Source organism: Pleurodeles waltl, chromosome 8 (genome assembly GCF_031143425.1).
Source record: "Pleurodeles waltl isolate 20211129_DDA chromosome 8, aPleWal1.hap1.20221129, whole genome shotgun sequence".
NCBI classification, from domain to species: Eukaryota; Metazoa; Chordata; class Amphibia; order Caudata; family Salamandridae; genus Pleurodeles; species Pleurodeles waltl.
The window spans coordinates 1,356,038,462-1,356,062,456 of record NC_090447.1 but is presented as its reverse complement, the minus strand read 5'-3'; the positions used below and the strand labels follow the sequence as shown (position 1 = coordinate 1,356,062,456).

The window sequence follows — 23,995 nt, the reverse complement described above, 5'->3', positions numbered from 1 at the left end:
GTGGAAGGGAGAGTGGTTAAAGGGTGCCCAGCACCTGGGGCTACCAACCCCCCACTCTCCACAACCACAGTGGTGGGAGAGCTTTGAGAGGCCTGGGGCCTGGCTCTCATCCCTGGCAGCTGTCAGTAACCACTGTGACTTACTGTCTGGGTGGACAGAGTTAACCCTGGGGAGGGGACCAGTGTCACACCCCGAGGGTAGAGTGGGCAACACCACTGTGTTAGTCCTGGTGGTACTATCCTGCTCCTGGGATACATCTGTGAGCAAAGTAAGGTTAGGTGCTGCACAGATGGGATCCGCAGGTAAGGAGAAAGGTTCCCCATGGGTTGGCTTAGTGGGCCCTGAGAGAATGGACAGAGGGATCCAATTGGAGTCAGGAAGGCGAAGAACTGGAGCATGCCCCTGCTGTTGTGGGCCTGGGTCCTTGTTCTGTCGCCTCAAACAGGGAAGTACATCAGGATAGTGATTGTTCTCCCCTGGCTTTAGGCTGGTAGGGGGTCATGTTGGACCTGGCTTTTTGACAGGTTCATCCCCAAACTTTTTGCCTCCTTCCTCCTATTTTTTCTGACCTGTTGTTGTTGGCTTTTGACCTCTGGGCACTTTACCACTTTACACGTGCAGCCCCGCAGACCGACGCGCAGCCGGAAAACAACCAGGAAAATCAACGCACAGACTCGGGACATCTGGTACTCCCCGCGATCCACAGAAAGAGACTGTCCGCGCGCCGGAAAACGACGCCCGACTTCCCCGCGTGAAAAATAACGACGCAAGTCCGTGTGTGCTGGGGAGAAATCGACGCACACACCCTTTTTCCACGCACCTCTTCTTTTGTGGCCCTCTGAGGAGATTTTTCCACTCCAAACCAGGTACTTGTGCTTGAAAGAGACTTTGTTCATATTTTAAAGACTTAAGACACTTTATATCACTTTTCAGTGATATCTCTACAATTTCACATTGCAACTTTATTCTTTTTGACCTACAGTTATCCTGATAAATATTATATATTTTACTAAACACTGTGTGGTGTATTTTTGTGGTGCTATATGGTGGTATTGTATGATTTATTGCACAAATACTTTACACATTGCCTTCTAAGTTAAGCCTGACTGCTCGTGCCAAGCTACCAGAGGGTGGGCACAGGATAATCTTGGATTGTGTGTGACTTACCCTGACTAGAGTGAGGGCTTTTGCTTGGACAGGGGGTAACCTGACTGCCAACTAAAAACCCCATTTCTAACACTCCTTCTCTCTCCCTTCCTCCCCTTTTCGTTTACTCTACCCTATTTTCCCTCCCCATCTCTCCTTTCTCTTACTCCCTCCACTTCCCTCCTTCCTTCCTTATTTTCTCCCTCCCATTCCCTTCACCAGTTTCTCTCTCTTCTTCCCTCCTCCATTCCTTCCTCTGTCTGACCCGCCCTTTCCTTCTCCTTCCCCTCTTCCTTTCTCGCTGCTTTCTTCTATCACCCTCCCCTTCCCTCTTCATCCTTCTCTTTTCATCACTTCCTCTTTCTCTCTACCCTTTTTCCTTCCTCTTTCTCCCTCTCCCCAGTCTCCTTCCCTCCTTTCTCCCTCCTTCTTTCATTGATTCCAATTTCTTCTTTTGGTTCCTCACCCTTCCTTTCTCCCTCCTTACTTCATTCCACCCATGCTCCCCCCTCTCTTACCTACCCTTCTGTTCTCCTTTCCTTTCTCCCTTCCTTTGCACCAATCCTCCCTTTTCCTCTCCTCTTCCTTCCTCATTATCCCTCATCCATAATCCTCCTTCACCCTCTCCTTCCTTCCTCTCTCCCCTCTATGCCATCTTCCTGCACACTTTTTTTCTACTTTTCTCTTTCGCCCTCCTCGTCCTTCCTTGCTTATTTTTTCTCATCCCTCTCCTTCCTTCCTATTTCCCCATCTCCTCCCTTTCCTCCTCTCCCCCTTCCTTCCATTACACATTTCTTCCTCTTTCTGCTTTCTTTCTTCCTATTTTCTTATCCCTTCCACTTTCTCCCCTTTCCATCCTGTTCCCCTTCTTTCCTTCTTTTCTCCCTCTTGTTCCTTCCTTTTCCCCTCCTCCTTCCTTCCTGTTTCGCCCTTCTCTTCATTTCCTTTCTTTCTCCCTGCCTTCCACCCTCACTTTCTCCCACACTTCCCTCCTCTAGTTCTTCCTTTCTCTCTACCCGTTCCCTCCTTCCTTCCTCTTTTCCCCTCCCCCTTACATTTGTTTACCTCCCCCTTCCTTCCTCTTTCTCCCTCACCTTCTTTCTTCCTCTCGTTCACCCTCTCTTGTCTCCTTCCTTCTTCTTTCCCCTCCTCCTGGGTTCTTACCTGTTTCCATCCCGTTCCTTACTCCTCCCTTCTTCCTTTCTCTTTCCCTTTCCTTCCTCCCACATATTGCCTCCACTTTCTGAACGTCAGACCTATTCTCAACACCCACTAAAGTACATTTCTGGCTTTTACCTCCAAATTTTTATGAACGGAGCCCTGTGTGTTTATGTTAGTCATATGTGGGCCCTGAAATTACATGCAGTGAGTCTCGCCAGTGACCCCTCATTAACTAAACTTTAAAGTACAGCATAGACTTCCATATGTTACATGATACAATGTAGTGCAAGTGAAACCATTAAGATTTGTTCAACTAAAAATAAGTAAGTATGGCTTTATTTGGGAATGTTTAGTGTCACATGCAATCTCTTAAAATAAAATGACATCAAATCACATTTGACAGTATGACATGCTCAGCAGGGTTGTCCTAAATATTTCAGGAATACACATTCCGAAATAATTGCCAGATCAGCAAGTGGGTAAGATGGCATTACACATATCTGTTTCAAAACATAACTTCTCACAATTAAGTTCTCTTATTAAAGATTTTGAATTTTCAATAGTAAAAAATTACCAAAATCGGGAATTAAAATCTGTATTCTCAAAAAAAGACCGTCTAATGCTTCTGATAACTGAAAACTAAAATCATAAGGATCTGATGCAGATTGTAAATATCTGAAAATCACTGAATATCCAAATTCCTAAATAAAATGATCGGAATCAAGTGCTTCTGTAAAGTGCTCTAGTTTCCTTGGGCCAGGATCACCTTGTATAAAACTTCACAAAAAAACAAGGAAATAGATATGTTTTTGACACATGTGTGGTTATGTGTTGATGCAAGCACCACATCAATGTCTTACTGGAATATGAATGAATAACAAATGTAGCACATTTGTAATTTTTAAACATATTTGTTTAATATTTTGCTACATTTCCAAAATGGATAAACATAAACCTCAAAGTGCTAGCTATGGAAATGTTGTCCTGAAAATCTGGAGGCCAGAAATACCAAGTATGTGTGGGTTTTCCTAGATATTGTAGTCTGCACAATCAGTTATGTAAAATTAGCGCAGATCACATACTTGTGACAGAATCACTGTTCACAGTAAACTGTTCATTTGACCACAGATATCCAACTCAGGTATATATGAAGAGAATAAAACTACTTATTTTCTAATTCTGTATTACCTATGAAATCTATTAGTACAAGTCAGACCTTCTTGTCCTGGCTGGCTGGCAGAACACGCTGACATGTCAGATTTTTAGCAATTTTTTTCCAAAACATGGTAATTCATTCCAGTCATACAGAAACATATCCCTGCTAAAGTAAAACCTTTAATATTGTTCTTTTGGTCTCTTTGGCATGGGATTACCAGACATACATGGGACTTTATGGGCTTAGGGTGCCCGTGTTGGAAATGGAAACCACTGCCAACTAGAGACCCCATTTCTAACATTGATGGCAGCCGTGGGATAGGACTTGTATTTGTGCTTTACATACAGTGATTGGTGTACACAACTTCCATATTGCAGACCATTGTACAACCATATATAGTTTTTTCTCTTTTTGGCCTTCTCTCCTTTTTGCTTTCTTGAAACTTTGCAACCTTTGAATCATTCACAATCATGGCTCAGTCTGGTGAGCTATCAGCAGTTGCTGCTGATTTGGTGTCTGAGCAGGAGTGGTTGGAAACCTATACAGTGCCTCAGCTCAAAAATTCTATAAAGAGCTCAAGTATCCTATTAGCGGCCTCACTGGGAAGGAGGAGCTGCAAAAGGCATTGAAGGCCTGGTTGGCAGCAAAAGAGGCTGATAAGCACACAGAGGAGGAGAATGTTGTTGTGGAGGGAGAGGAGGGGAATCTGCATGAGGATTTGGTGGTTAACCAGGATCTGCCTGGGAGGAAGGCATCTTCCACGGCAAGCAGCAGTGTGCCTTCCAAAGGTCTGACCCAAGAGGAGCTGTAGGACAGACGGGAAGCTAGGAAGCACACTTTCGAGCTTGAAAGACTCAGGTTGGAAAATAAGGTAAAGAAACTGGCCAGAGGAGAGAAAAAGTATCTTGGTTCATGAGCTGAGCTTAAGGAGATGGACTTGAAAGGCAAGGCCAGTAAAGATGGTGGCAGCATTTCATCAGCGCAGTCTAAGAGAATGGTGCACCTTCCCAGAAATCTAGGAAAGGAGTTTATTAAGAAGGATTACATACATAGGTGGTTTCAGGACAGTGAGACAGCTCTCCACATGCATGGAATCATTGAGAAAGATTGTGGTGTAGGCCTGTGGAACTACTTCCAGTGGAAGGGAGGGATACCTTGTTGGCACTAGGGGTGGCTAGCGAGCTCACCTACACTACCATGAAGTGTGCCCATATTATTAGGTATGGCCTGACACCAGAGATGTACAGAAGGAATTTGAGAGAGAGTAGGAAACTTGATTCCTTGAGTGTGTGAATTTCTTTTGCAGTGCACTGGATGGTTGGTTTAAGGGCAGTGAGGTAACAGGTTATCGAGGGCTGTACAATTTGAATGGGAGCACTTGTCTAGTCTGTGTTTTCCAGAGCTGCACCAGTACCTGATTGACAGCAGGCTTTCTGATCAGAGGAAGCTTGCTCAGGAGGTGGACTGTTGGGTGAGTACTAGGGTCAACTAGGAGTTGTATGTAGGATAAGGGGGAGAAAACGATTCCGATGTGCCTTTTGACGGTGGCTCAGGGCACCTCATTTTCAACCTTGTTACTTTGAGTGTTCCAGCAAGAGGGACAGGAGGAGGGAGAGTCAACCTCTGTTCTCTGCTCAGCCTGAGGGTACAGTCCCTAAGTTGAGTGACCAGCCTCAGAATACCACCCTTGAACTGGTGGGAGGTGAAGTTTAAAAAGGGTGCAAGGCACCTGGGGCTACTGTAGCCCTCTTTTCATAACCCCAGAAGCCAGAGACCCAGGGGTGGCCTGGGCTTGGCTCTTGACACTGACAGCTGTCAGTGGCCTCTATTGGTTATTGTCCTGGTGGCAACATCACAAAACAAAATAAAATGATGGACGGAATATTGAAAGTTTTCAAACACTCACCCCCAGTCACAGATCTGGGTTTAATCCATTGTTATTTTACTCTCCACGCCACCCCAGTTTGGACCCAGCCGTATGCAAATCAGTCTCAACCCTGTTCTCCATGGGAACAGTGCAGCCCGAACTGCAAGGCCAGGTCCTCCGTGGACAGTAAAGAAGCATCTTGGGACTGGTTTCACAGTATCACCCTTCATCAGCCAGGCTAGCTTGAATCCAGTGGCGCAGTGAGCAAGGGGCCCATTTCTGGGCATACCCTAGCCCCTTAGGGCTCACAAGGCAACATCGCAAAAACAAAATAAAATTATGGACGGAGTGTTGAAACTTTTCATCCTGGTGGTCAGAGTCTTCCTTGGGTGGAGGACCATAATCAGACCCAAGGGGTGGAAAGGGCCACATCACACTGTTGGCCATGAATCTGTGAACAAGGTAATGTTAGGTGCTGCACAGATGGAGTCCACAGATGAGGAAAACTTTCCCCCGTGTTAGTTCAGTGGGCCCTGAGAGTGTTGCCAAAGGGATCCACCTGGGTTCAGAGAGGTGTAGAACTGGCAAGAGCCCCTGCAGTAGTGGGCCACTGACCAGGTTCTATCGCACTAAGCAGGGAAGTCCAGCAAGGTATTGATTGGCCTACCCTGGCTTTAGGCTGGAAAGAGGATGTGTTGGAAATGGCCTTTGCCACAGGTTCCCCCTTTCTTTTTGGCTTCTGAACTCATGTTTTTGATCCTGTGCTGAAATTTCATCTTTGCTGGCTTTAGGACTCTGGGCACTTTACCACTATTAACCAGTGCTAAAGTGCAAGTGCTCTATGTCTAAATTGTATTGGTGATTGGTTTATCCATGATTGGGATATTTGATTTACTAGTAAGTCCCTGGCATAGTGCACCATGGGTGCACAGGACTTGTAAATCCAATGTTACTAGTGGGCCTGCAGCTCTCATTGTGCCACCCACAAGTAGTCCTGTAAACATGCTTCAGATCTGGCACTGCAGTATATGGGTGGGCAGTTTAACTGCAGTTTCGACCTGGCAAGTGCACCCATATGCCAGGTCCAAACATTCCCTTTTGCTACCTTTAAGTCACCCCTAAGATAGGCCCAAGGCAGCCCTGTGGGCAGTGTGTGGTGTATTTAAAAAGTAGGACTTTTACTTGTGTGTTTTACATGTCTTGTTAGTGAAATACTGCTAAATTCATTTTTCACTATTGCAAAGCCTATCCCTTCCATCGATTAACATTGGGATTGCCTTGAAATATCTTTCAAGTTTCATTTCCTATTGGGAGCAGAGAGAGATTTGGAGTTTGGGGTCTCTGAACTCACAATTTAAAAATACATCTTTTGGTGAAGTTGTTTTTTAAGTTGTAAGTTTGAAAATGCTGCTTTTAGAAAGTGGTCCTTTTCCTGCTTAACACTTCTGTGCCACTACATGGATGTGCAACACACGTCTGGGTCAGGATGACAGTTGAGCTGTTTGTGAATTCACTGTAGACAGTCACATAAATTGGAGTTGAGGTGTGCCCTGCATATCCTGATGGGTCTTCCTTGACTGGAGTGGAGGAAGGAGCTGCCACTTGCATCTGAATGGGGTTGCGCCTGTCTTTACAGAAAGCAGACTCCACCCCCTGGAGTGTGCCTGGGGCCATGGAAGGGAAGGCTGGGTCTTGTGCACCACAAATACTTTTCTTTGAAGTTTTTCTACTTCAAAGGCAGAAGTGAGTATAAGTATTGGACCTTTGAGACCACAACTTCAGAACACTTCTGGACTCAGGACATTTTATCAGGAAGAAGAGCTAGATGCCATAAAAGGGACTGACACTCTGCCTGTTGCTCTGCGTTGCTGTGCTGGCCTGCTGCTTGCTTCTTCTGTCCTGGGAGTGAAAGAACTGGTCTTTACTTTCTACATCCTGCTGCCCAAAGCTCTTGAAGTGAGCTTGTCTCCTGTTAGAAGTCAAAGGGACATCAAATACTTCACTTGCCAGCCCCTCAGATCTCTTGCTGAGGACCCCAACTTGCTAAAAGGTGCCCACTCCAGTTCTTGGCCCCTTGGGAGTGAAGACTGGCAGAAAAACTAGAATAACATGGCACTTCAACTCTGGATGCCTCTAGAACTGACACCTCTGTCTAACCCCATGCAGCTGCCTGCACCGGAGCTGTGATCCCCGCTGAGTGTAACAACCATGTCTGATGCCAAAGGTCCGATGCCACTGCAGTGCTTCTGAAGACCTACCACAGCATAAGTCCTGAGTGTCATGTCCCTGACATCCAGGACACCTGACTCCGATGCAGCACATGTGGCTCCATGGTGTGATTGCAACACTGCAAAGTTGATGCCTCGCATCTTGACCTGCTGAATTAATTGTTGCCGGATCGTAAGGAACCAACACCTCACCACCCATGCTGCATCACCTCCCCTGCAACAGTAAGGAACCAACGCTTCACATCCCCTGCCTCACAGTAAGAACCCGATGCCTCACCTCCACGGTGGCAGTAAGGAACTGATACCACACTGGCTGTAGCAACGCCTCACCTCCCTGACTCTGTGCAACGTCTTTGTTTCATCATTTTCCAAAGGTGCTGTGCCAGGGGTATGTGCACCTCCGTGACCGGCCCGCACTCCCTTGCGACTGACGTCAGACTGTTGAGAATGACTACGTCAATGACATTGTGATAGCCCCAGTTGGAACTAAAGCTAAGGGCTTTACTGCGATTTAGGGCCAGATGTATCATTTTATGAAATTGCGATTACCTAAATGCGATTCCCTGCGAATCGCAATTAAGTAATGAAGTTTCATTTTGCTTTTCCTAATGGGTCACAAAGCAACCTACCTCATTAACATTTACTCATCCTAAGGTTTTGTTTGCTGGGAGCCAGTCCAACCTCACCTAACTGGCTGACAGGGAGATCACACTGAACATGATGTTTAAGCATCTTTTACAAAAGATTATACTTCCTCCAGTTTAAATCATTCAGGAACATATGCCTGACAAGGCATCAGCATCAACTTTTGTCTTCTGGGTCTCATGAGTGTAGGGATACCAGGCATGAATTGGTTTTCTGAGCATTGTAGTGCAGACACTGATAAAGTGGGTGCTATCATTCATTTGGGAACTTGGAAAGTAAGGAAAGGGACATGGGGGTTTAGGCTACCTATCTTTTGGTCACTGTATGAAAACATACGATAACCATATATTTTCATCATTTACATCATAAGGATTTTATCTTACCATAAAGGATTTATTGCATCTATTGCTGGGTGCTCGGCAACCCTCATGCTTACTGACTGGCGGGACAACACGCTGAACTAGTAGTCCATCAGATTTTTTACATTTTCTCCAAAACACCAAAGTGTGGCAGATCTGCCCCACAATTCAGATCCCTGCTGGAAGAGATAATGGAGAAGAAAGACTGCCTTGTTGGAACCGTGGCCTGCACCTGAAGAACTGTACTCACAAGGACTGCACCATCTGCACACATGGCTTCTCCAAGAAAAGGACTTTGCCTTGCTTCTGCAACTCCAGTTATGGACTCCCTGTAAGCTACAGGTACAAAGTAGCTGACCAGAGTCCCCTAAACCAAGTCCTGCAAGAAGAACCCAGCTGACCAGTGTCCAGTGGCCAATTAAGGATTTTGACAAGGTGAATTCTGAGAACTGTAGTTTCAACTTGCAAGGAGAAACTCTGAGCTTCTGGAACTTAGGATCAAGTTTGTGGACACTTTAAGGACCCAAAAACTACCCCTGGAAGAAGCTCCAGAAGTTTTTAGATGTTTGTAGCAACTGTTGTAAAAAGCTCCATAAGTTGAAAAGGTGTACTGTGGGAATTGTAGTCCGATTCCCCAGGAGGCATACCCGAGCTTCTGAATCCTTGCCTGGTATTGTGGACCCCTTTTCCGAATCAAGAAACACTTCTGAAAGTAAGTATAACAGTGTTACATCATGGGTGGCCTGAACTCTGGACTTTGTCCCTGTCCAATGCAACCTTTTTATTAACCTTTTGAGTGCTATTTGCTTCTAAACACTGGTTTTACTTTTAATCTTTAGAAATTCATATCTCTGTCTCCCTGCATTAGGTTTTTGTTGTTTTTGGTGTCATTTTAAAGATCAAAATATTTCCTACCTTTATAAATTAGTGTTAGATTTTTATTGTGTGTGGTGCTTTACTTATTTACTATTTTGTTGTTATTAAATGCTTTAGACACCTGTCTCCTAAGTTAAGCCTAACTGCTTGTGGGCCAAGCTACCCAGGGTTGAGCAAGGTTTAATTTATTGAGACCTAGACTGGGCCTAGTGGGGATTGGGGCCTATTGTTAAGTGTAGGTACCTACCTGCCCTTAACAATAACCCACTTTCCAACAACTGAATAGGTATGGTATGACCTGTTAAAAGTTTCATTTTGTATGTTTTTCAACTGTTGCCAATATTTTTGTAATTAAAAAAAATTCAGAGTGTCTGGAAAAAGTCTTTACATTGTTTTATGTGGTCTGGACTTTCCTCCCTTTTCGCCTGCCCAGGAGTTTTGGCCTTGTGGCTCCACCAGCCTCAAATGTATGTCTGTTTCATAGGTGTGTCCTTTTTTTTTTTTCTTCCATCATATTTGTTCTCCCTCTTTTCTCCTTCTTTTGTTTCATTCCTAGTCTCTTCATGAATATATTTGTGTCTCTTTGTTTCCACCTGGATTTTTTCAACCTTTCTTATAATATCCTTTTTTATTCTTTACTCATTGCTTTCTTATTAAATAATTTCATTGCATCTACATTGTTAATGATTTTAGATTATTACTCTTACAATCAAGATGTAATAGATTTGTTACTATGCTTTAAATGTCTTCAAATATTATTTCATGGAATAGTAAGAATTTTGGATCTCCGATAAAATGTCAAAGGGCATTAACACACCTTTCTGAGCAAAGAGGTGACATTGTCATGTTACAGGAAACTCATGTAGCTGAAACAAAAATTGTTAATCTTAAGAAGCAATGGATTGAACATACTTTTTATTCCCTGGGTATAGGGAAACGTAATGGAGTGGCTATACTTTGCAAACATCCTTGGACATACAAGTTATCTTACAAGATTCAGATTCCATGAGCAGATGGGTTGCAGCTTTGATCACTATCAGATAAGATACTTAAAACGCTTTTGAATATTTATGCTCCCATACAGATAGATAAATCTTTTTGGCCTTCAAAAGGTATCTAAATTAATGAGTTTCGCTGACACTTACTTAATTTTTGGAGGGGGCTGCAACATGGTTATGTGATCGTCATTCCAATTCCAAATTTATCCCATCACCCATGCATTCTCAATTGACTTCTTCTATAAAACTAAAATCTTTAATTGATGCTTGGAGACTTTGTAACCCTGCCCTACAAGAATTTACTTTTTTCTCCCCTGACCACTTTTCTCACTTCCAGGACTGAATACTTATTTGTTTCACAACCTCTTACACAACATATTGTCCAGTCAACAACTAGTTCCATTTTAATTTCCGACCATGCCCTGGCTGTTTTAAACTTGTTCCTTGTACTCCTGGTAGCAGGCAGAGGAAATTCAATAATTTGCTCCTATTTTACAATAATTTTATTCAACAATCCAAGAAGTTTGCAAGCAAATGTTTTATTTTTAATGAATTGCCAGATTTGTCTCCACAGATTCTCTGAGATACATTTAAAGCTGCCTCTAGGGATTTCTTCTTTTTTTTTTTGTGTATCGGGTAAAAATCATCCTCTAAAAAATTACTTTAAACTATGGCCTGTATTAAACAATAAGAACATATGTACTACACTTTTAACTCGAAAGCATGTCTAGATTAATTAATCCAGGCCAAATTTGCTCTTAATAAGTATTCAACAGAAATTGCTTACTCATATCTCCTTAAATCCAGCACTAAATATTATGGGTGACAAAATAGGTCTGGAAAACTCCTTGCTAATTATCCTAAATTTAAAAAAAATTGAAATAAAGTAGAAGCCATTTTTTCTTCAACTAGTTCCCTGGTTCATAAAAATAAAGACATTTTATCTGAATTAGTTATTATATTAACACAAGCTTTATTCGGTCATAAGCCATCAAAGCAAAGAAACAACACACAGTTCATATAAATATATGTACAGTAAAATTCATAAAGAAAATAAATAGCAGCAATAAAACATCAATCATTATTAGCAATAAAAATCAATAAAATCTATCAGTGCATTGCTCAGAATGTGCCTAAATGTAAACTACAGCAGTTTTTTTTTTTTTTAAATGGGTTCGTATATACCATGCGGCTTCAAGAAACTTGCTAACTGTATGGATCAGAGTGACAGAAGTATCACTCTTTAGAATCCTAAGAGCTATAGCAAATTGCCTGAAGCCTAACATCTGACAAGCTTGTCGAATCCACTTGCGACGGGGAAGGGTATATGCAGTACAGAAGAACATAAAATGTTCAACTGTTTCCAAGGCAGTTTCACAACATGGACATAATCTAGTTTCTAGCAATGGCCTCTAGCTGTTAACAAAATCCAGTAGCGGTAAACACCCATAAAGAAAGCACACATACAAACTCTTCCCCAAATTATTGGGGATAAGATCGAAAAAGGGCTCAAACTCAGGATACCATTTAAAACCAAGGAAAGTGTTGGTCAATCGTCCATGTGATGAACCAAAAAGGTAATTGATTCTAACGTAAGAACAATATGCTTTTTTCAAACACAGTTTATGGGCCTTCTCTAAATCCTGAGGATTGTCCCAATAATTCCCAAGGCCCAGGATACAGAACCACTTAAAAGCATGCCTGAACCATGGAATTGATGTCACATTGGGTCTTTTTAAAAGATCAAGAAGAGAATCCCTATAAACGGCAAGCTGGGGAGTCATCCAAATTCTTATCCAAAAGAGTAATGGTTTCAAGGTTATCACATCAGAGATGTGATTGAAACCAAGATCTAAAAGCATGGGTATCAAGTAGAGCTCTAGCAAAGTTATTCTCACCCACTGCTAATTTAAGAGTCTTACAGGAGCCTCACACTTCAGCGCCACAGGTAGCAGCATTCGGTGCTTTAGCTATATAAATCTTTATGGCCGGGGAGACAGCTTTTGTGGTTATACTCTTGCAAAAATGCAGGATGGCCCCAGATCTATGTTGAAGAAGGGACACACTCTTACTAATCTGATCTTCCCAAAGCAATTTGTTATAGATCCTCACGCCCAGGTAGTCTATTGAATTTACTTCCTCCAAAGGAGCCCCAGCTAAAGTAATAGTACATCTCTTGGATGAACGAGATCTAAGTACCATTAACTTGGTCTTGCCAGCATTTAATTCCAGGCCATAATCAGTACAAAAAGTTGTAAACTTATCCACGAGAGTCTGGAGACCCATTGGGGTCTTAGAGGTAAGAAGAGAGTCATCAGCAGAACGCAGTATAGGGATCTTCTGCTTGTTCAAGGATGGAGCATCGTTTTGGCAGAAAGACACAGCTTGTACCACCTCATTTATATACAGTATAAGGTAAATAAGGTGGGTGCTAACACACACCCTTGACGATCCCCCTGTTGAATAGCAATGTGATCTGTCAGTTCACCCTGATTACCCCACCTCACCTGAACGTATGTGCCCTCATGTAATCTTTGTAAGAGGTGAGTTATGTTTGTTGGAGTACCAATTTTGTATAAAACATCCCATAATTTCCTTCTGGGGACCATGTCAAATGCAGACCGTAGGTCCACGAAAGCAACATAATTTTTGTTTAGCAAGCGTTACATATTTCCAGTATAAAAGTGCCAACCTAAAAACCTGATCCATAGTACTAGGTTTTGAGCTTAAGTGGGGACATCTCATAACAGGAACCAACCCAATCTAAGAGCCTTCACAAAAGTTGTTTAGAAATGTTTTTTTGGGAGATTATCAATGAGGCAAATAGGACTATAATTGCCCGGGGAACTCACCACTCCCATTTTATAAATAGGAACTACTTCAGCCCCTTTCCATGTACTGGGTATTAAGCCCCCCCCCTGCTATTGCATTACATATCATATTTATATAACTAGATCAAATTACTGGCTCAGACTTATATAGGTCCCCTGGTATCTTATCTGGGCCTGGGTCTTTAGAGGATTTCAGGGAGTTAATTGCGGCTGTTTCCTCTAGAGTAAAAACTATATAGTCATCTTGTTTGCATTCGTCCGTTCCCAGATCACCAGATGGTGAACTCACTATAGCAAGCTGTTGGGAGTAAAAATTACAGGAGGGAAGGATGGCATGGCATAGCATATAGTTTAGCAAAATAGTCAACCCAACTCTGGTTGAATATGAATGTGAGTTATATTCTTACCCCCTCTCTGCCTATCAGATAGTGCCTTCCAAAAAGACATGTTGTTATTCAGTCTGGCAGCAATCAACAGATTATGCCAAATTAGATCATCCTGACTTTTCTTGGCCTGTGCTATGAATTTATAATAGGCAAATCTGGCTGTTCTAATCGCCCCTGGGAACGGGACACCACAGCTTGTTTCAATAGGTGTTTGGCATTTGAGCAATCTTTGTTGAACCATTCATTATTCCTTGATGTATACCAAACAACTTAGTTGGAATTCTTTTATAAAATAAATTTTTTAATTTATGTATCAATACCTCATGGATGGTAAGAATTGGAATATCAGCAACCTTATATCCCTCACAGTCTGACATAACACCAGTAAACAATTTATAGATCTCCCTGATCGTATATGGATTAGACATAACTTTAGGCCAACTGACATGGGTGAGACTATTGTTCAGTTGTGGCTCAGGGACAACGGTGTGATGGATGTTCAAAAACCTCCTAAAATCAGCACTATATAAAGTAAGAAGCAGAGGATTATGGTCACTATCATGACGGAATTCTACCTTCATATCTTCCAGTGTTGGCCATAACCTGACATCCAGTAAAAAATAATCAATAACACTGGACGATTCACCTTGTTTGAAGGTGAATGTAATATCTGGGTCGGAAGGAGTTTGACCATTACAGGCCCTTAGACCATACTTAAGACACAGCGAAGTTAACTGTAGGGCCCACAAGAACGACTATAGAATTGCTCATTAACCAAATGAGGAATACCCCATTGCTCATCCTCTTCATCAACTAGGTCCCTACTTAAGTTGGAAGGTTCAAATGTGCAGTTCATATCTCCTGCAATTACTACCTTAGTATTAGGTGGCAGATCATCTAGTTCATGGGTACTCACAAACATTTTTCCGGGGGGCCAACATTTGTGGTCTATGATGTGAGGAGGGCCGCACTGATGCCAGCAATGTGGGACTCAGAAGGAGAAAGTTCCAGGGAGTGGTGCCAGTAAATTGGGTGTAGTGGAAGCGAAACACATAACAGCTGCAAACTAGAATTAATCCCAGCTTCCCAACTTTATCAAATTGTGTGATCCTAGGCAATTGTTTTGTTCCACTTTCCCTTTTTTCTTCAATATCACATACAAAAGCATGTCGAAATACATGACCTCAAGATGTGGAATGTGCAAAACCTTCCCCTGTGTTTGATTTAATAAACTATAATGTTTGTGTATAACAGGAACCCAACCCACAGGGTGCACTTAACAGCTGATATGCATCTTAGCTCAGTATTGACACTGTTGTCAGGCTGGGGGAAAAACAAATGTAAATTCATGTTTAAAAACGTACTTAAAAAAAAAAAAGTTCTCAATGTACTGACAAAATGTGATATACGAAGGTGGTACGGTTTTATATGTTAATGAAATACGCTTTCTGAATTTTGAGTGGATTTAATCATATTTTTACAGTATTGCTTTAAAAATAAAGGTGCTTCTAAAGATAAACAGTTCTGAATAAACTAGTTACTTTCTTTCTTTAATTTCAGTTAACCTTTACATAAATGCTTGCTTGTTTATTTTGTTTCTTGCTCAATGTTTGCACCGATTCAGCCCACTGCTGCTTTTGACTTTGGGGCCACATGTAAAGGTCAGGGGGGCCGCATGCAGCCCCCCGGGCCGTACTTTGAGTATCACTGATCTAGATATTCGAAAAACTGAGTTATGGTCTGAGACTCCTGTGTCCGCGGCACAGACCTTGCATAAACGTTAATTATCACCATCTTAAAACCTCTATTAAATACAAGTTACATGCCTAATAAGTCCGGCGAATCAATTTTTAATAGCGAATTACTGTACTGTAACCTTTTATTAAGAAGTACCGATAACCCTCCTATGGCACGACCCGCATTTCCATCTGCAGGTAGGGCCATCACTTGATAAGATAAAAACCGATCCAAGCAAACAGGTTCCACAGCCCATGTTTCCTGGAAAAAACATATATCCTGTTTGTTTATATAATTGGCCCAGTCAGGATCCAACAATTTCCTACCCAGCCCAGCCAAATTCTGGGTCATAATAAGAAGTTCAGCTTTGGTTCCCATATCGCTAGATTCAGGGCCTTGGACTACCCCATAGTCGTCAGACTAAATAGGCACCCCAGGCCAACCCACCAAGCCCCTACTAGAAGCTACCAAATCAGAGACAAGACACTGGGCTTCCCCATGGCCATCACAATTATTAGACACCCCTGGCCCACCCACCGAGCTCCAAGTAGATGTTATTAGCTGAATTAGTTACTTACTTGAGTAATCTTTATACTTCTGAATCATGAGCTTCTACGGAGGGTATTCTTCAAAATTTATCCTCCAACAAACCAGCTCAACCTCCTGATATACAGTTTTCCTCCATATTATCTGAATTAGTTACTTACTTCAGTAATCCTTTTACTTCTGAATCCTGAGCTTCTACAGAGGGTATTCTTCAATATTTATACTTCAACAAACCAGCTCAACCTCCTGATATACAGTTTTCCTCCCTAGACAAAGACATTCTTTTTGAGGATATTCAGACTGCGATGTGTTCAATCAAAAAAAGGAAAGCACAGAGCCCTGATAGCTTAACTGTAAAGTTTTATTTGCATTTTCCAAGCTTTTAACTCCCAAATTGCATCATCTCTTTTGTCACTTTCTATCCTCTAATTCTGCTGGAGGCTCTAATATGTCTTATTCCCAAAGGCACTAAGGTGTATAACAATTATTGTTCCACATCTCTTGTTAATCTGGGTTATAAAATGTGTGCTAAAATTCTTGCCCTATGTCTTGACTCTACTTTCTCAGATATTGGGAAGGGTAATATCTGGCTTTGTTAAAGGAATATGCCTTTCAGACGAAACTAGCATGTTCTTCAATGTTTTAATTAGGTAAATCTAAGTTGTATAGATAGTCATTAGCAGCTATTGCCCTACCTAGATTCAGGAAAGGCATTTGATCAAATTGATTGTTCCTTTATTTTTCCACTCTTTCTTGGTTTCCTTTTGGTCAAAATGTATTAATTTAGTCTCTTTATTATACTCTTCCTTCAAAGCCTCTGTGATTGTAGACGGTCTTATATCCTCACCTGTTCACTCCATCAGGGTGTTTGTCAAGGTAACCCTTAATCTCTCCTTTTATGGTTTCTTTCCGGAGAGCCCTTCCTAAAGAAGATTTATGTCAGCTCAGAGATTCACGGCTTTCAATACAGACATATTCAGCTACAATTCCCTGTTTATGCTGATGATGTTCTTTTTTTCCATGTCAAATCCACAAATTTATTTACCAGTCTTCTTAATGGAAGTCACAAACTATGCTTCTATCTCAGGATATAAGTTAAACAAGGTGAAGGAGAAATATTCCCATTAAATAAATTATGTTGCCATGCAGATTTTACTTCATTACATTCTCACTGGAATAAGGATAAGATCAAATACCTTGGCCTTTGGTTCCATGCTTCTTTTAAAGAAACTGTTTCTACTAATATGAAGCAGGTTTTTACTACTATCACGTCTCTTACAGTCAAATGGAATCCTCTATTTTCATTGTAGTGGGGTCGGTTAGACTCCCCGAAGAAGATGTTAGTCCCAGCAATACTTTTTTATTTATCAAATATTTCTATAAATATTCCTAATTTTTACTCGAAAAAAATTTCCTTAATCCTATCCAGCTTCTATGGAATTAAAAGAAATCCTCCAAGTCCCTTTGAAAACTTAATCGCCCTAAGCATATGGGGTGTAAACTTTCTGGATTTTCAATCATATACTTTTACTAATTACTACTTTTACTAACCAAGACTTTTTATCTTTTCCTCAGAAACCCCTTTCGATGTCCCTTCTTATTCTAAAAAATACATTTTTGTCTTCATCATACAATATAGGATCAATTTCTCCATTTCTCAGTCTGGGACAACAAATATGTTAAAATCAATAATAGAACAATTTTTGGACGTCTTAGCATATAAAAGGCCTAAAATGGATTCATTAGCTTTATGATAATGATTCCTGCCTACCTCATGCAACAGTTCAGCAACAATTTTCCTTTTCCTCTCCATACTTCACTAAATAGCTTTCATTGATCTCTGCGCTTCAAACAGCTTACAACCAGCTCCCACAGGATACCACTCCTGCCTCTGCCATTACACAATTCAGCTCTACTTTGCTCTCCGCACCATCAGCATAACGAATTTACAATAAACTCATCGGTCCTCCTGAATAACGTGACAAATCTGAGGTAGAATTACACTAGGAATATGACCTGGGCACATCCTTCTCAGTTCCCTTATGGAATAGGATTTGGCTTAAGTTACGGAAGTCTTCTGGAGCAGCTAACAATATTCAAACTTACTTTTTCATATATAACAGGCTATTGATTACCCCAGCCACTTTACATGAAGGAAGTCCCACATCCTCATCCTGTTGGTCCTACAACTTCTCACCCTCTACACTCAAGCATATGCTATTTGAATGCCCATCTACAAATCAATTTTGGTTGAAAGTTTGGAGAAAGATAAAAAATATTTTTAGAACACAAATTCATTTTAATTTCAAAAATATATTCTTGGGTAGTGTCTCAGAGGATTGGTCTTCTCATCCTAGTAAGATTGATATATGTAATTTGCTTCTCGCAGTTGCCTTTCAACAAGTCACCGAGTCATGGAAAGACTCTTCTAATATACAATTCCAGGCTTGGTGGTATGGTCTATAATCACAGACTAGACAAAGCATATGTTAACCCAACATGTTGTGCTATTAAAAGAGACATTCTTTGGTTACTTGTGATAGCTTTCCTGGACTCTTCAGCACAATGTGGCAACATGCATAATCCTCACATTGAAGAAGTACCCAAACCTCCATGATTTCTTAACAATGTTATGTACAATTGTCAAATATTGTGACATTAATATATATTTATAGTTCAGAGCTTAGCACTGATATTGTATTTACCTATTTATTCATAGGACATTTAATTTTCCTTCACCGTCTCCTCTCCTACATCTATGGTTATTTTATAGCTTTTCTTCTAACCACATTGTTTTTCTTGATTGTGAACTGACCAAATGTTATATAGCAAATGTTAATAAATTTTAACATTCAAAACTCAAAAATGGGAATGAGCAACTGGCAACTGTGCAATTGTTTTGATGGTTGACCGTGAGCTGAATCTCACCAGTCAAAATATCGTTTTTAACATATTTCAAGAATGATGAACATGTAAATTAGAATATTACTTTATGTACCCATAAAATGATTCCTGTGGTCATTATTCAAAAGGTAATCCTGCAAAATAGTTCTGTAAAAATTTAAAATTGTTTATCAGTTGTATATGTTTTAGTGCCCATAATAAATAATTGTTCATTGTTCACAAAATAAGCATTGTCTGTAATGCATGTACAATTGTTGTACCTTAAAATTTGGGCATCATGTATTAAATAAACTAAATGTATAAGGTGGTTGGGCAATATCAATTCTTTTTTTTTTTGCTCTCAAAAATAGAATATGTCAACCCTACATGAGTAGCAAAGAGGGATGGCGATGGCTTGAACCCCAGTCGGCCTCTGCCTCAATCCACTGAGAGCACTTACTATTTAGCCCCATCTATATATACAGGCAACACAACTGTCTGACTCCCAATGCCAGTCATCTGTCCCAGTACTTAGGCAGGCTTGTGTCTGCTTTCCACGCTGCTCAGTCACATTCCGGGTGAAGGTGGGCTTGTTTCCAAAGTATTTTTCACTCCAAATGTTCAGAGTCACCGCTCGTGTTTTTTGCAACCAGTAGATGCTGAGCTGCTTTCTTTTTAAGGTGAGGTAAGATTATGGTTGCATCTCTCAGTGCTTTTACAGGATACTACAGGAAAGTGAAGGGTTCTAGCAGTAGCTCTGCAGTTTTACTTATATTCACCCATGTTGTTGGGTCACTCCCCCAGCAGGGCATCATTTGATGAACTCTTCGTGCAATCACATCCCATCTTCAAGATCCTTGGTACGTTACTCAAAATATAAAATATAACAATATCTTCAAGCACATACGATTTAAGTGTGAAATGTGTGTTCATGCTTTAGCATCCAAGCCATGCTTTTGCTTCTCGAACCTCAGTTACACTTTGAGTTTTCCTGTCAAATTTTAATGAGTGTGGTCCATTGATGAAATGCAGAAATCCTAAAATAAAAATATGAATGAAACAGTAATCATACACCAAACATCAAAAAATGTAGCATGTAACTATAACATTGTGATTGGTTTAAAAGATATATAAATATACTCGACATATTACACATCAAACGTATTGCAAAGTAATGGGACAAATATACAAATAAAATAATTAAATAGCTAAATAAATAAATAAGTACTAATCCTCAATGAGGAAAGACAAAGATATTATGCTGCATACTATTACTTTCTCTATTCATCAAAGCTGATTTATTTAAATACCAGTATATTGGTCAGAATCGGAAGTACTCTGTTCATCTTCCTCACCTGAGCTCCTACCGCATGTAGTGTGCCCTACTGGCATACAAGCCCATCCATATTCCTCAACTTTCTTAAAATATCAAGCACTTTCTCTACATTGTGCCCTCAATTAAAGCAGCGTCTACCCCAAGAGCTCCAATTTTGTCTCTGGTGATGCAAGCATACCATGTTTAACATCGGCAGCTGGGGAGGATGCCATGTTTAGCATTTTTGGGTTTTGATGATGGCAATGGCCCCAAGATTGCAGCAACAACTTTCCAAGTAACATTCTCTTGCAAGACAAAGGGTTGATATTGCTCCTAGAGATTTTCTGGAATCTGACAATACTGATTATTCTTGTATAGGCTGGGTTTTTTAGCTGGAATGTGGCTAACCATAGAAAGATCTCAGATGTCTTAAGCATTGGATTTCGCATTCGCTTATGACAAGTATTCTGATCTGCAGGTAGGTACTCGACTAAAATATTGTATAAAAAGTATTTTGAGTTACAGCTATCATGTCAAAAAATATTGTGATTTCATAAATACCATAGGACAGATTATATTAGGAAGGAATGTTGTCTTTTTTAATTAATTAATGAATACCTTTTTTCTAAACATAGTTCTATAGAATATCGAGTTAATAAAGTTGAATAAAAAATTGTTTCTCGATTTGTTTGATAAAAAGTAATTATTTTAGCATGATAATAGTGTTTGTATTTAATTTGCTTTAGAGTACTTTGTATATTTTTCTATGAAGTTTGTTTTATTTAATTAGAATGTATGAACTTAGTAGCTAGTTGTCCAGTTTGTAGGGATTAGGTTTGGACGTTTTTTTAAATATGTAAATTTGTCTTTGTAATTTACAGTTAATGTTTTCTGTAAATTAATATTTTAATTGATAGCTAATTATGTTAATTAATTGTTATTTTAATTATTTTTTATTTTTAATTAGCACTTGGATGCTCCGTTTTTTGAATGACAAAATTGTGTTATTTCATAATTATGAATTGTTTTAATTTTTTTCATTTAATGATTAATATTTAAAAAAAGTCTTGTTTGTGATCTCTTTTTTATTTTATTTGTTTGTCACAGCAGTATGAAGGCAAGTGTTTTATTTTAAATATATAATTTTTAACTTTACTTTTATTTTTATAATTGAACATTTGTATTTTTTTATTTTATTTGACATGTAAAGAATACTTTAATTTTTTTTAAATATGTTTCAAAGGCTTATAAGGCTGTTAGAATGTTCTACACACTAAGGGTAGATTGTTCTAAATTAAAAAGGGATAAACAAGAAGACAAACAGTGCACTGTTGGAGCTCCTGGATTATACCAGCCATTATAAGCCCAGAGCTACTACACTATCTTTAATAGTAGCTCTCAACATTCCAATGTTCTAATATCAGATGTTTTACTACATGGTGTTCAAAGCTGGCATGTCTACAAGAAGAGTGATCATGCACTTGAAGGAGCATCATACTATCGAAGAAACAGATCCAGTGCTCTCTTACCACTGAAGGGTCTCATGCACTAATTGATTTAATACATACAAATACTAGCAATGCACCTACTTGACTTGTGAGCCTTTTAAAAGCGCATGGGAGCTTCTCAAGTAATTAGCCAAGGTGTCTTCATTGCAAGTGGGTAATTGTGATTGAAATATTTTTTCTACTAGATTATTTTGACTATGGCATTTGGTAATTGTATTGTGGGCTGGATTCCATTGTGCAAAGGGGAGAATCAAATAAACCTATTCTTAAACCTTAGCTGTAAGGAAAATATAGGTTATGTATGGTATTGAAAATCAAAATGCATCTATCACTCAAGGAGTGTTTAGCAAATTTGTGTATATGACCATTTCTCAGTGCTCAGGCTCTCTCTCAGCAATTACTGTTGTCTGATGCCTCATCAGAAGCAAGACCAGTGGTTGCTACAGTGATATAAAAAATCTTTACTTCCTAAATCGTCATGATAATCAGACAATTGACACCTTAGCATTGGCTTGTGAGTGCCTACATTTGTTACTCCACATTCACTTTAGCCTTTCAGGGGCTCACTAAATGTTTGGCCACTGACTTCCCTGATAATTTTCTTAACTGAAGAACTCTGTGTGCTGCTATGTGTTTCAGGCCACTTGTAAGCAGTGGAAAGGCAAAGTCTTACTTAAGGTGGTTTTGCACATCAGGAAGAAGTATGAAGGTCCTTGAAATTGCCAAATGCAGTGTAAGGCAGCCGGATATTTTGATCAATGAGTGGGACATCAGGCAGGAGGGCTCAGTGTTTTCCTGCTCTCACCTCAGCACATGCAGGGAAATACGATGGCTATGGCTCAGCTACATTATCTCCTTTACCCCTTTTTAGGAAATGGAGCGTGGTTCTAGGCGTAAAAAAGGTAAGCCCCTGATATTCCCAACCATGCCTGGTAGTAGTAAAGTACATGGAGCAGTCCAGATCCCCATCGTAGTCCCAATTTTTAAGCATTAAATTTTTATATTTACCATTCCAATATGGCGGACACCAATCATGCGGTGATAAATTAAAATTAAAGAAATAGGCAAGAAAGCTCACAAAAAACAGAAAGGATTCTTTTGGTAGCAAATTTGAGGTGTCTTGGCTTCTAAAAAAAGTTAAAAAAATTAAAACAGAAAAAACATTATGGAAACTTGTGGGGGAGCAACTGAGGAGCATGTGCGTAAAGTCGACACAGCCAAATGGCAAGAGCAGTGTAAAGGCAAAGACAGAGAGGAGCAACCGAGAACCATGGAAATGTTTTAAACATTTTTACAACAAGCCAGACAAAGTAGGGTATTTGAAGCAGTGAAATATCTGCATGGGCTTGGGGAAGGGAGAAGCATCATGGAGATATGGATTGTTAGAGAAGAAAGCAGCGCACAAGTGAGAGAACAGAAAATACATGCATTCCCATGGCTTGCTAAAAGAAAAATGTATTTCCCTGAATGCAAGAAGTTGAAGGACAAAAGTGATCCAATCACAACATAGTGATAAATAGGAATGGGTGAAAGTCCCTTCTTTCCATTTGTAGTAAATGGATGGGAAACTGGGCAGTTTCTCCATTTCTGCATCCACCCACCCTCCCCACCCCTAACAAGGGAAGGGTGCAGGCAAAATGCCCTGCAAAAAAGAACTCATTTATCCAGGCATTGAGGTATGAAATGAACACTGAATTCTGGTGCTGCCTGGTGCTATCAGGAACCAATCATTGCTACTAACGTAATTATAATTACAGACTTCAGTTACAATAGCCACACGCTACAACACTCTTCAAATAAACTTTTCCAGTAGTAGGAGATTTTGAGTGTGATTACTGTAAGCCGAGAAGTAAACCAAACACCATTGACTGACTTTTGGAGGAAGTTGCATTAACGTTCACTGTCAGGGGACCTGGCAATGTATTTACCTTAATGCCGTTAGCTCTTGGAAAAGGTGCAGAAATCATTGAATAAAAATGGTGACGACTCAACTTACCCCTGAGTTCAAAAACAGCATCCAATTTACCCTGGATTCCTGGGAAAACATCAGTGAAGTTTTTCGGATAGTTTTCATCCATGGAGTTTGTTGATTCATCATAGCTACAATGTAAATGCAAGATGATGGAAGATAAGCATTGAGGACTGGGTAGCGTTATATTTACCTGACTTGCTACTGTCAATCATAATTAGTGGACAATCATGAGGCTGCCAGTGCAAGATGGAAGATTCACCGATTAGGCAAGAAAGGATATATATGCAGTAATGGAGTCAGGCTGGTCATTTAAATCAGATATTTCTGTGCTAGTTGTATATGATGTGTGAGAAAATTACATTTTTGTAGCATTCTATTGGA

The 23,995-nt window shown here is 40.2% G+C and overlaps 1 protein-coding gene across 1 annotated transcript in view; it reads right to left on the bottom strand.

Annotated features, from left to right (window-relative positions):
• Nucleotides 1-17,356: 17,356 nt before the first annotated feature.
• Nucleotides 17,357-23,995, bottom strand: part of LOC138249226 (matrix metalloproteinase-20-like) — a 93,113-nt gene continuing 86,474 nt past the window's right edge. Inside the window, exons 9-10 of the mRNA XM_069203202.1 lie at nt 23,639-23,742; nt 17,357-19,856 (exon numbers count right to left, since the gene is read on the bottom strand). Of these exons, the coding sequence (XP_069059303.1) occupies nt 19,756-19,856; nt 23,639-23,742 (205 nt within the window). The 3' untranslated portion in view covers nt 17,357-19,755. The remainder of the gene's footprint in view (nt 19,857-23,638; nt 23,743-23,995) is intronic.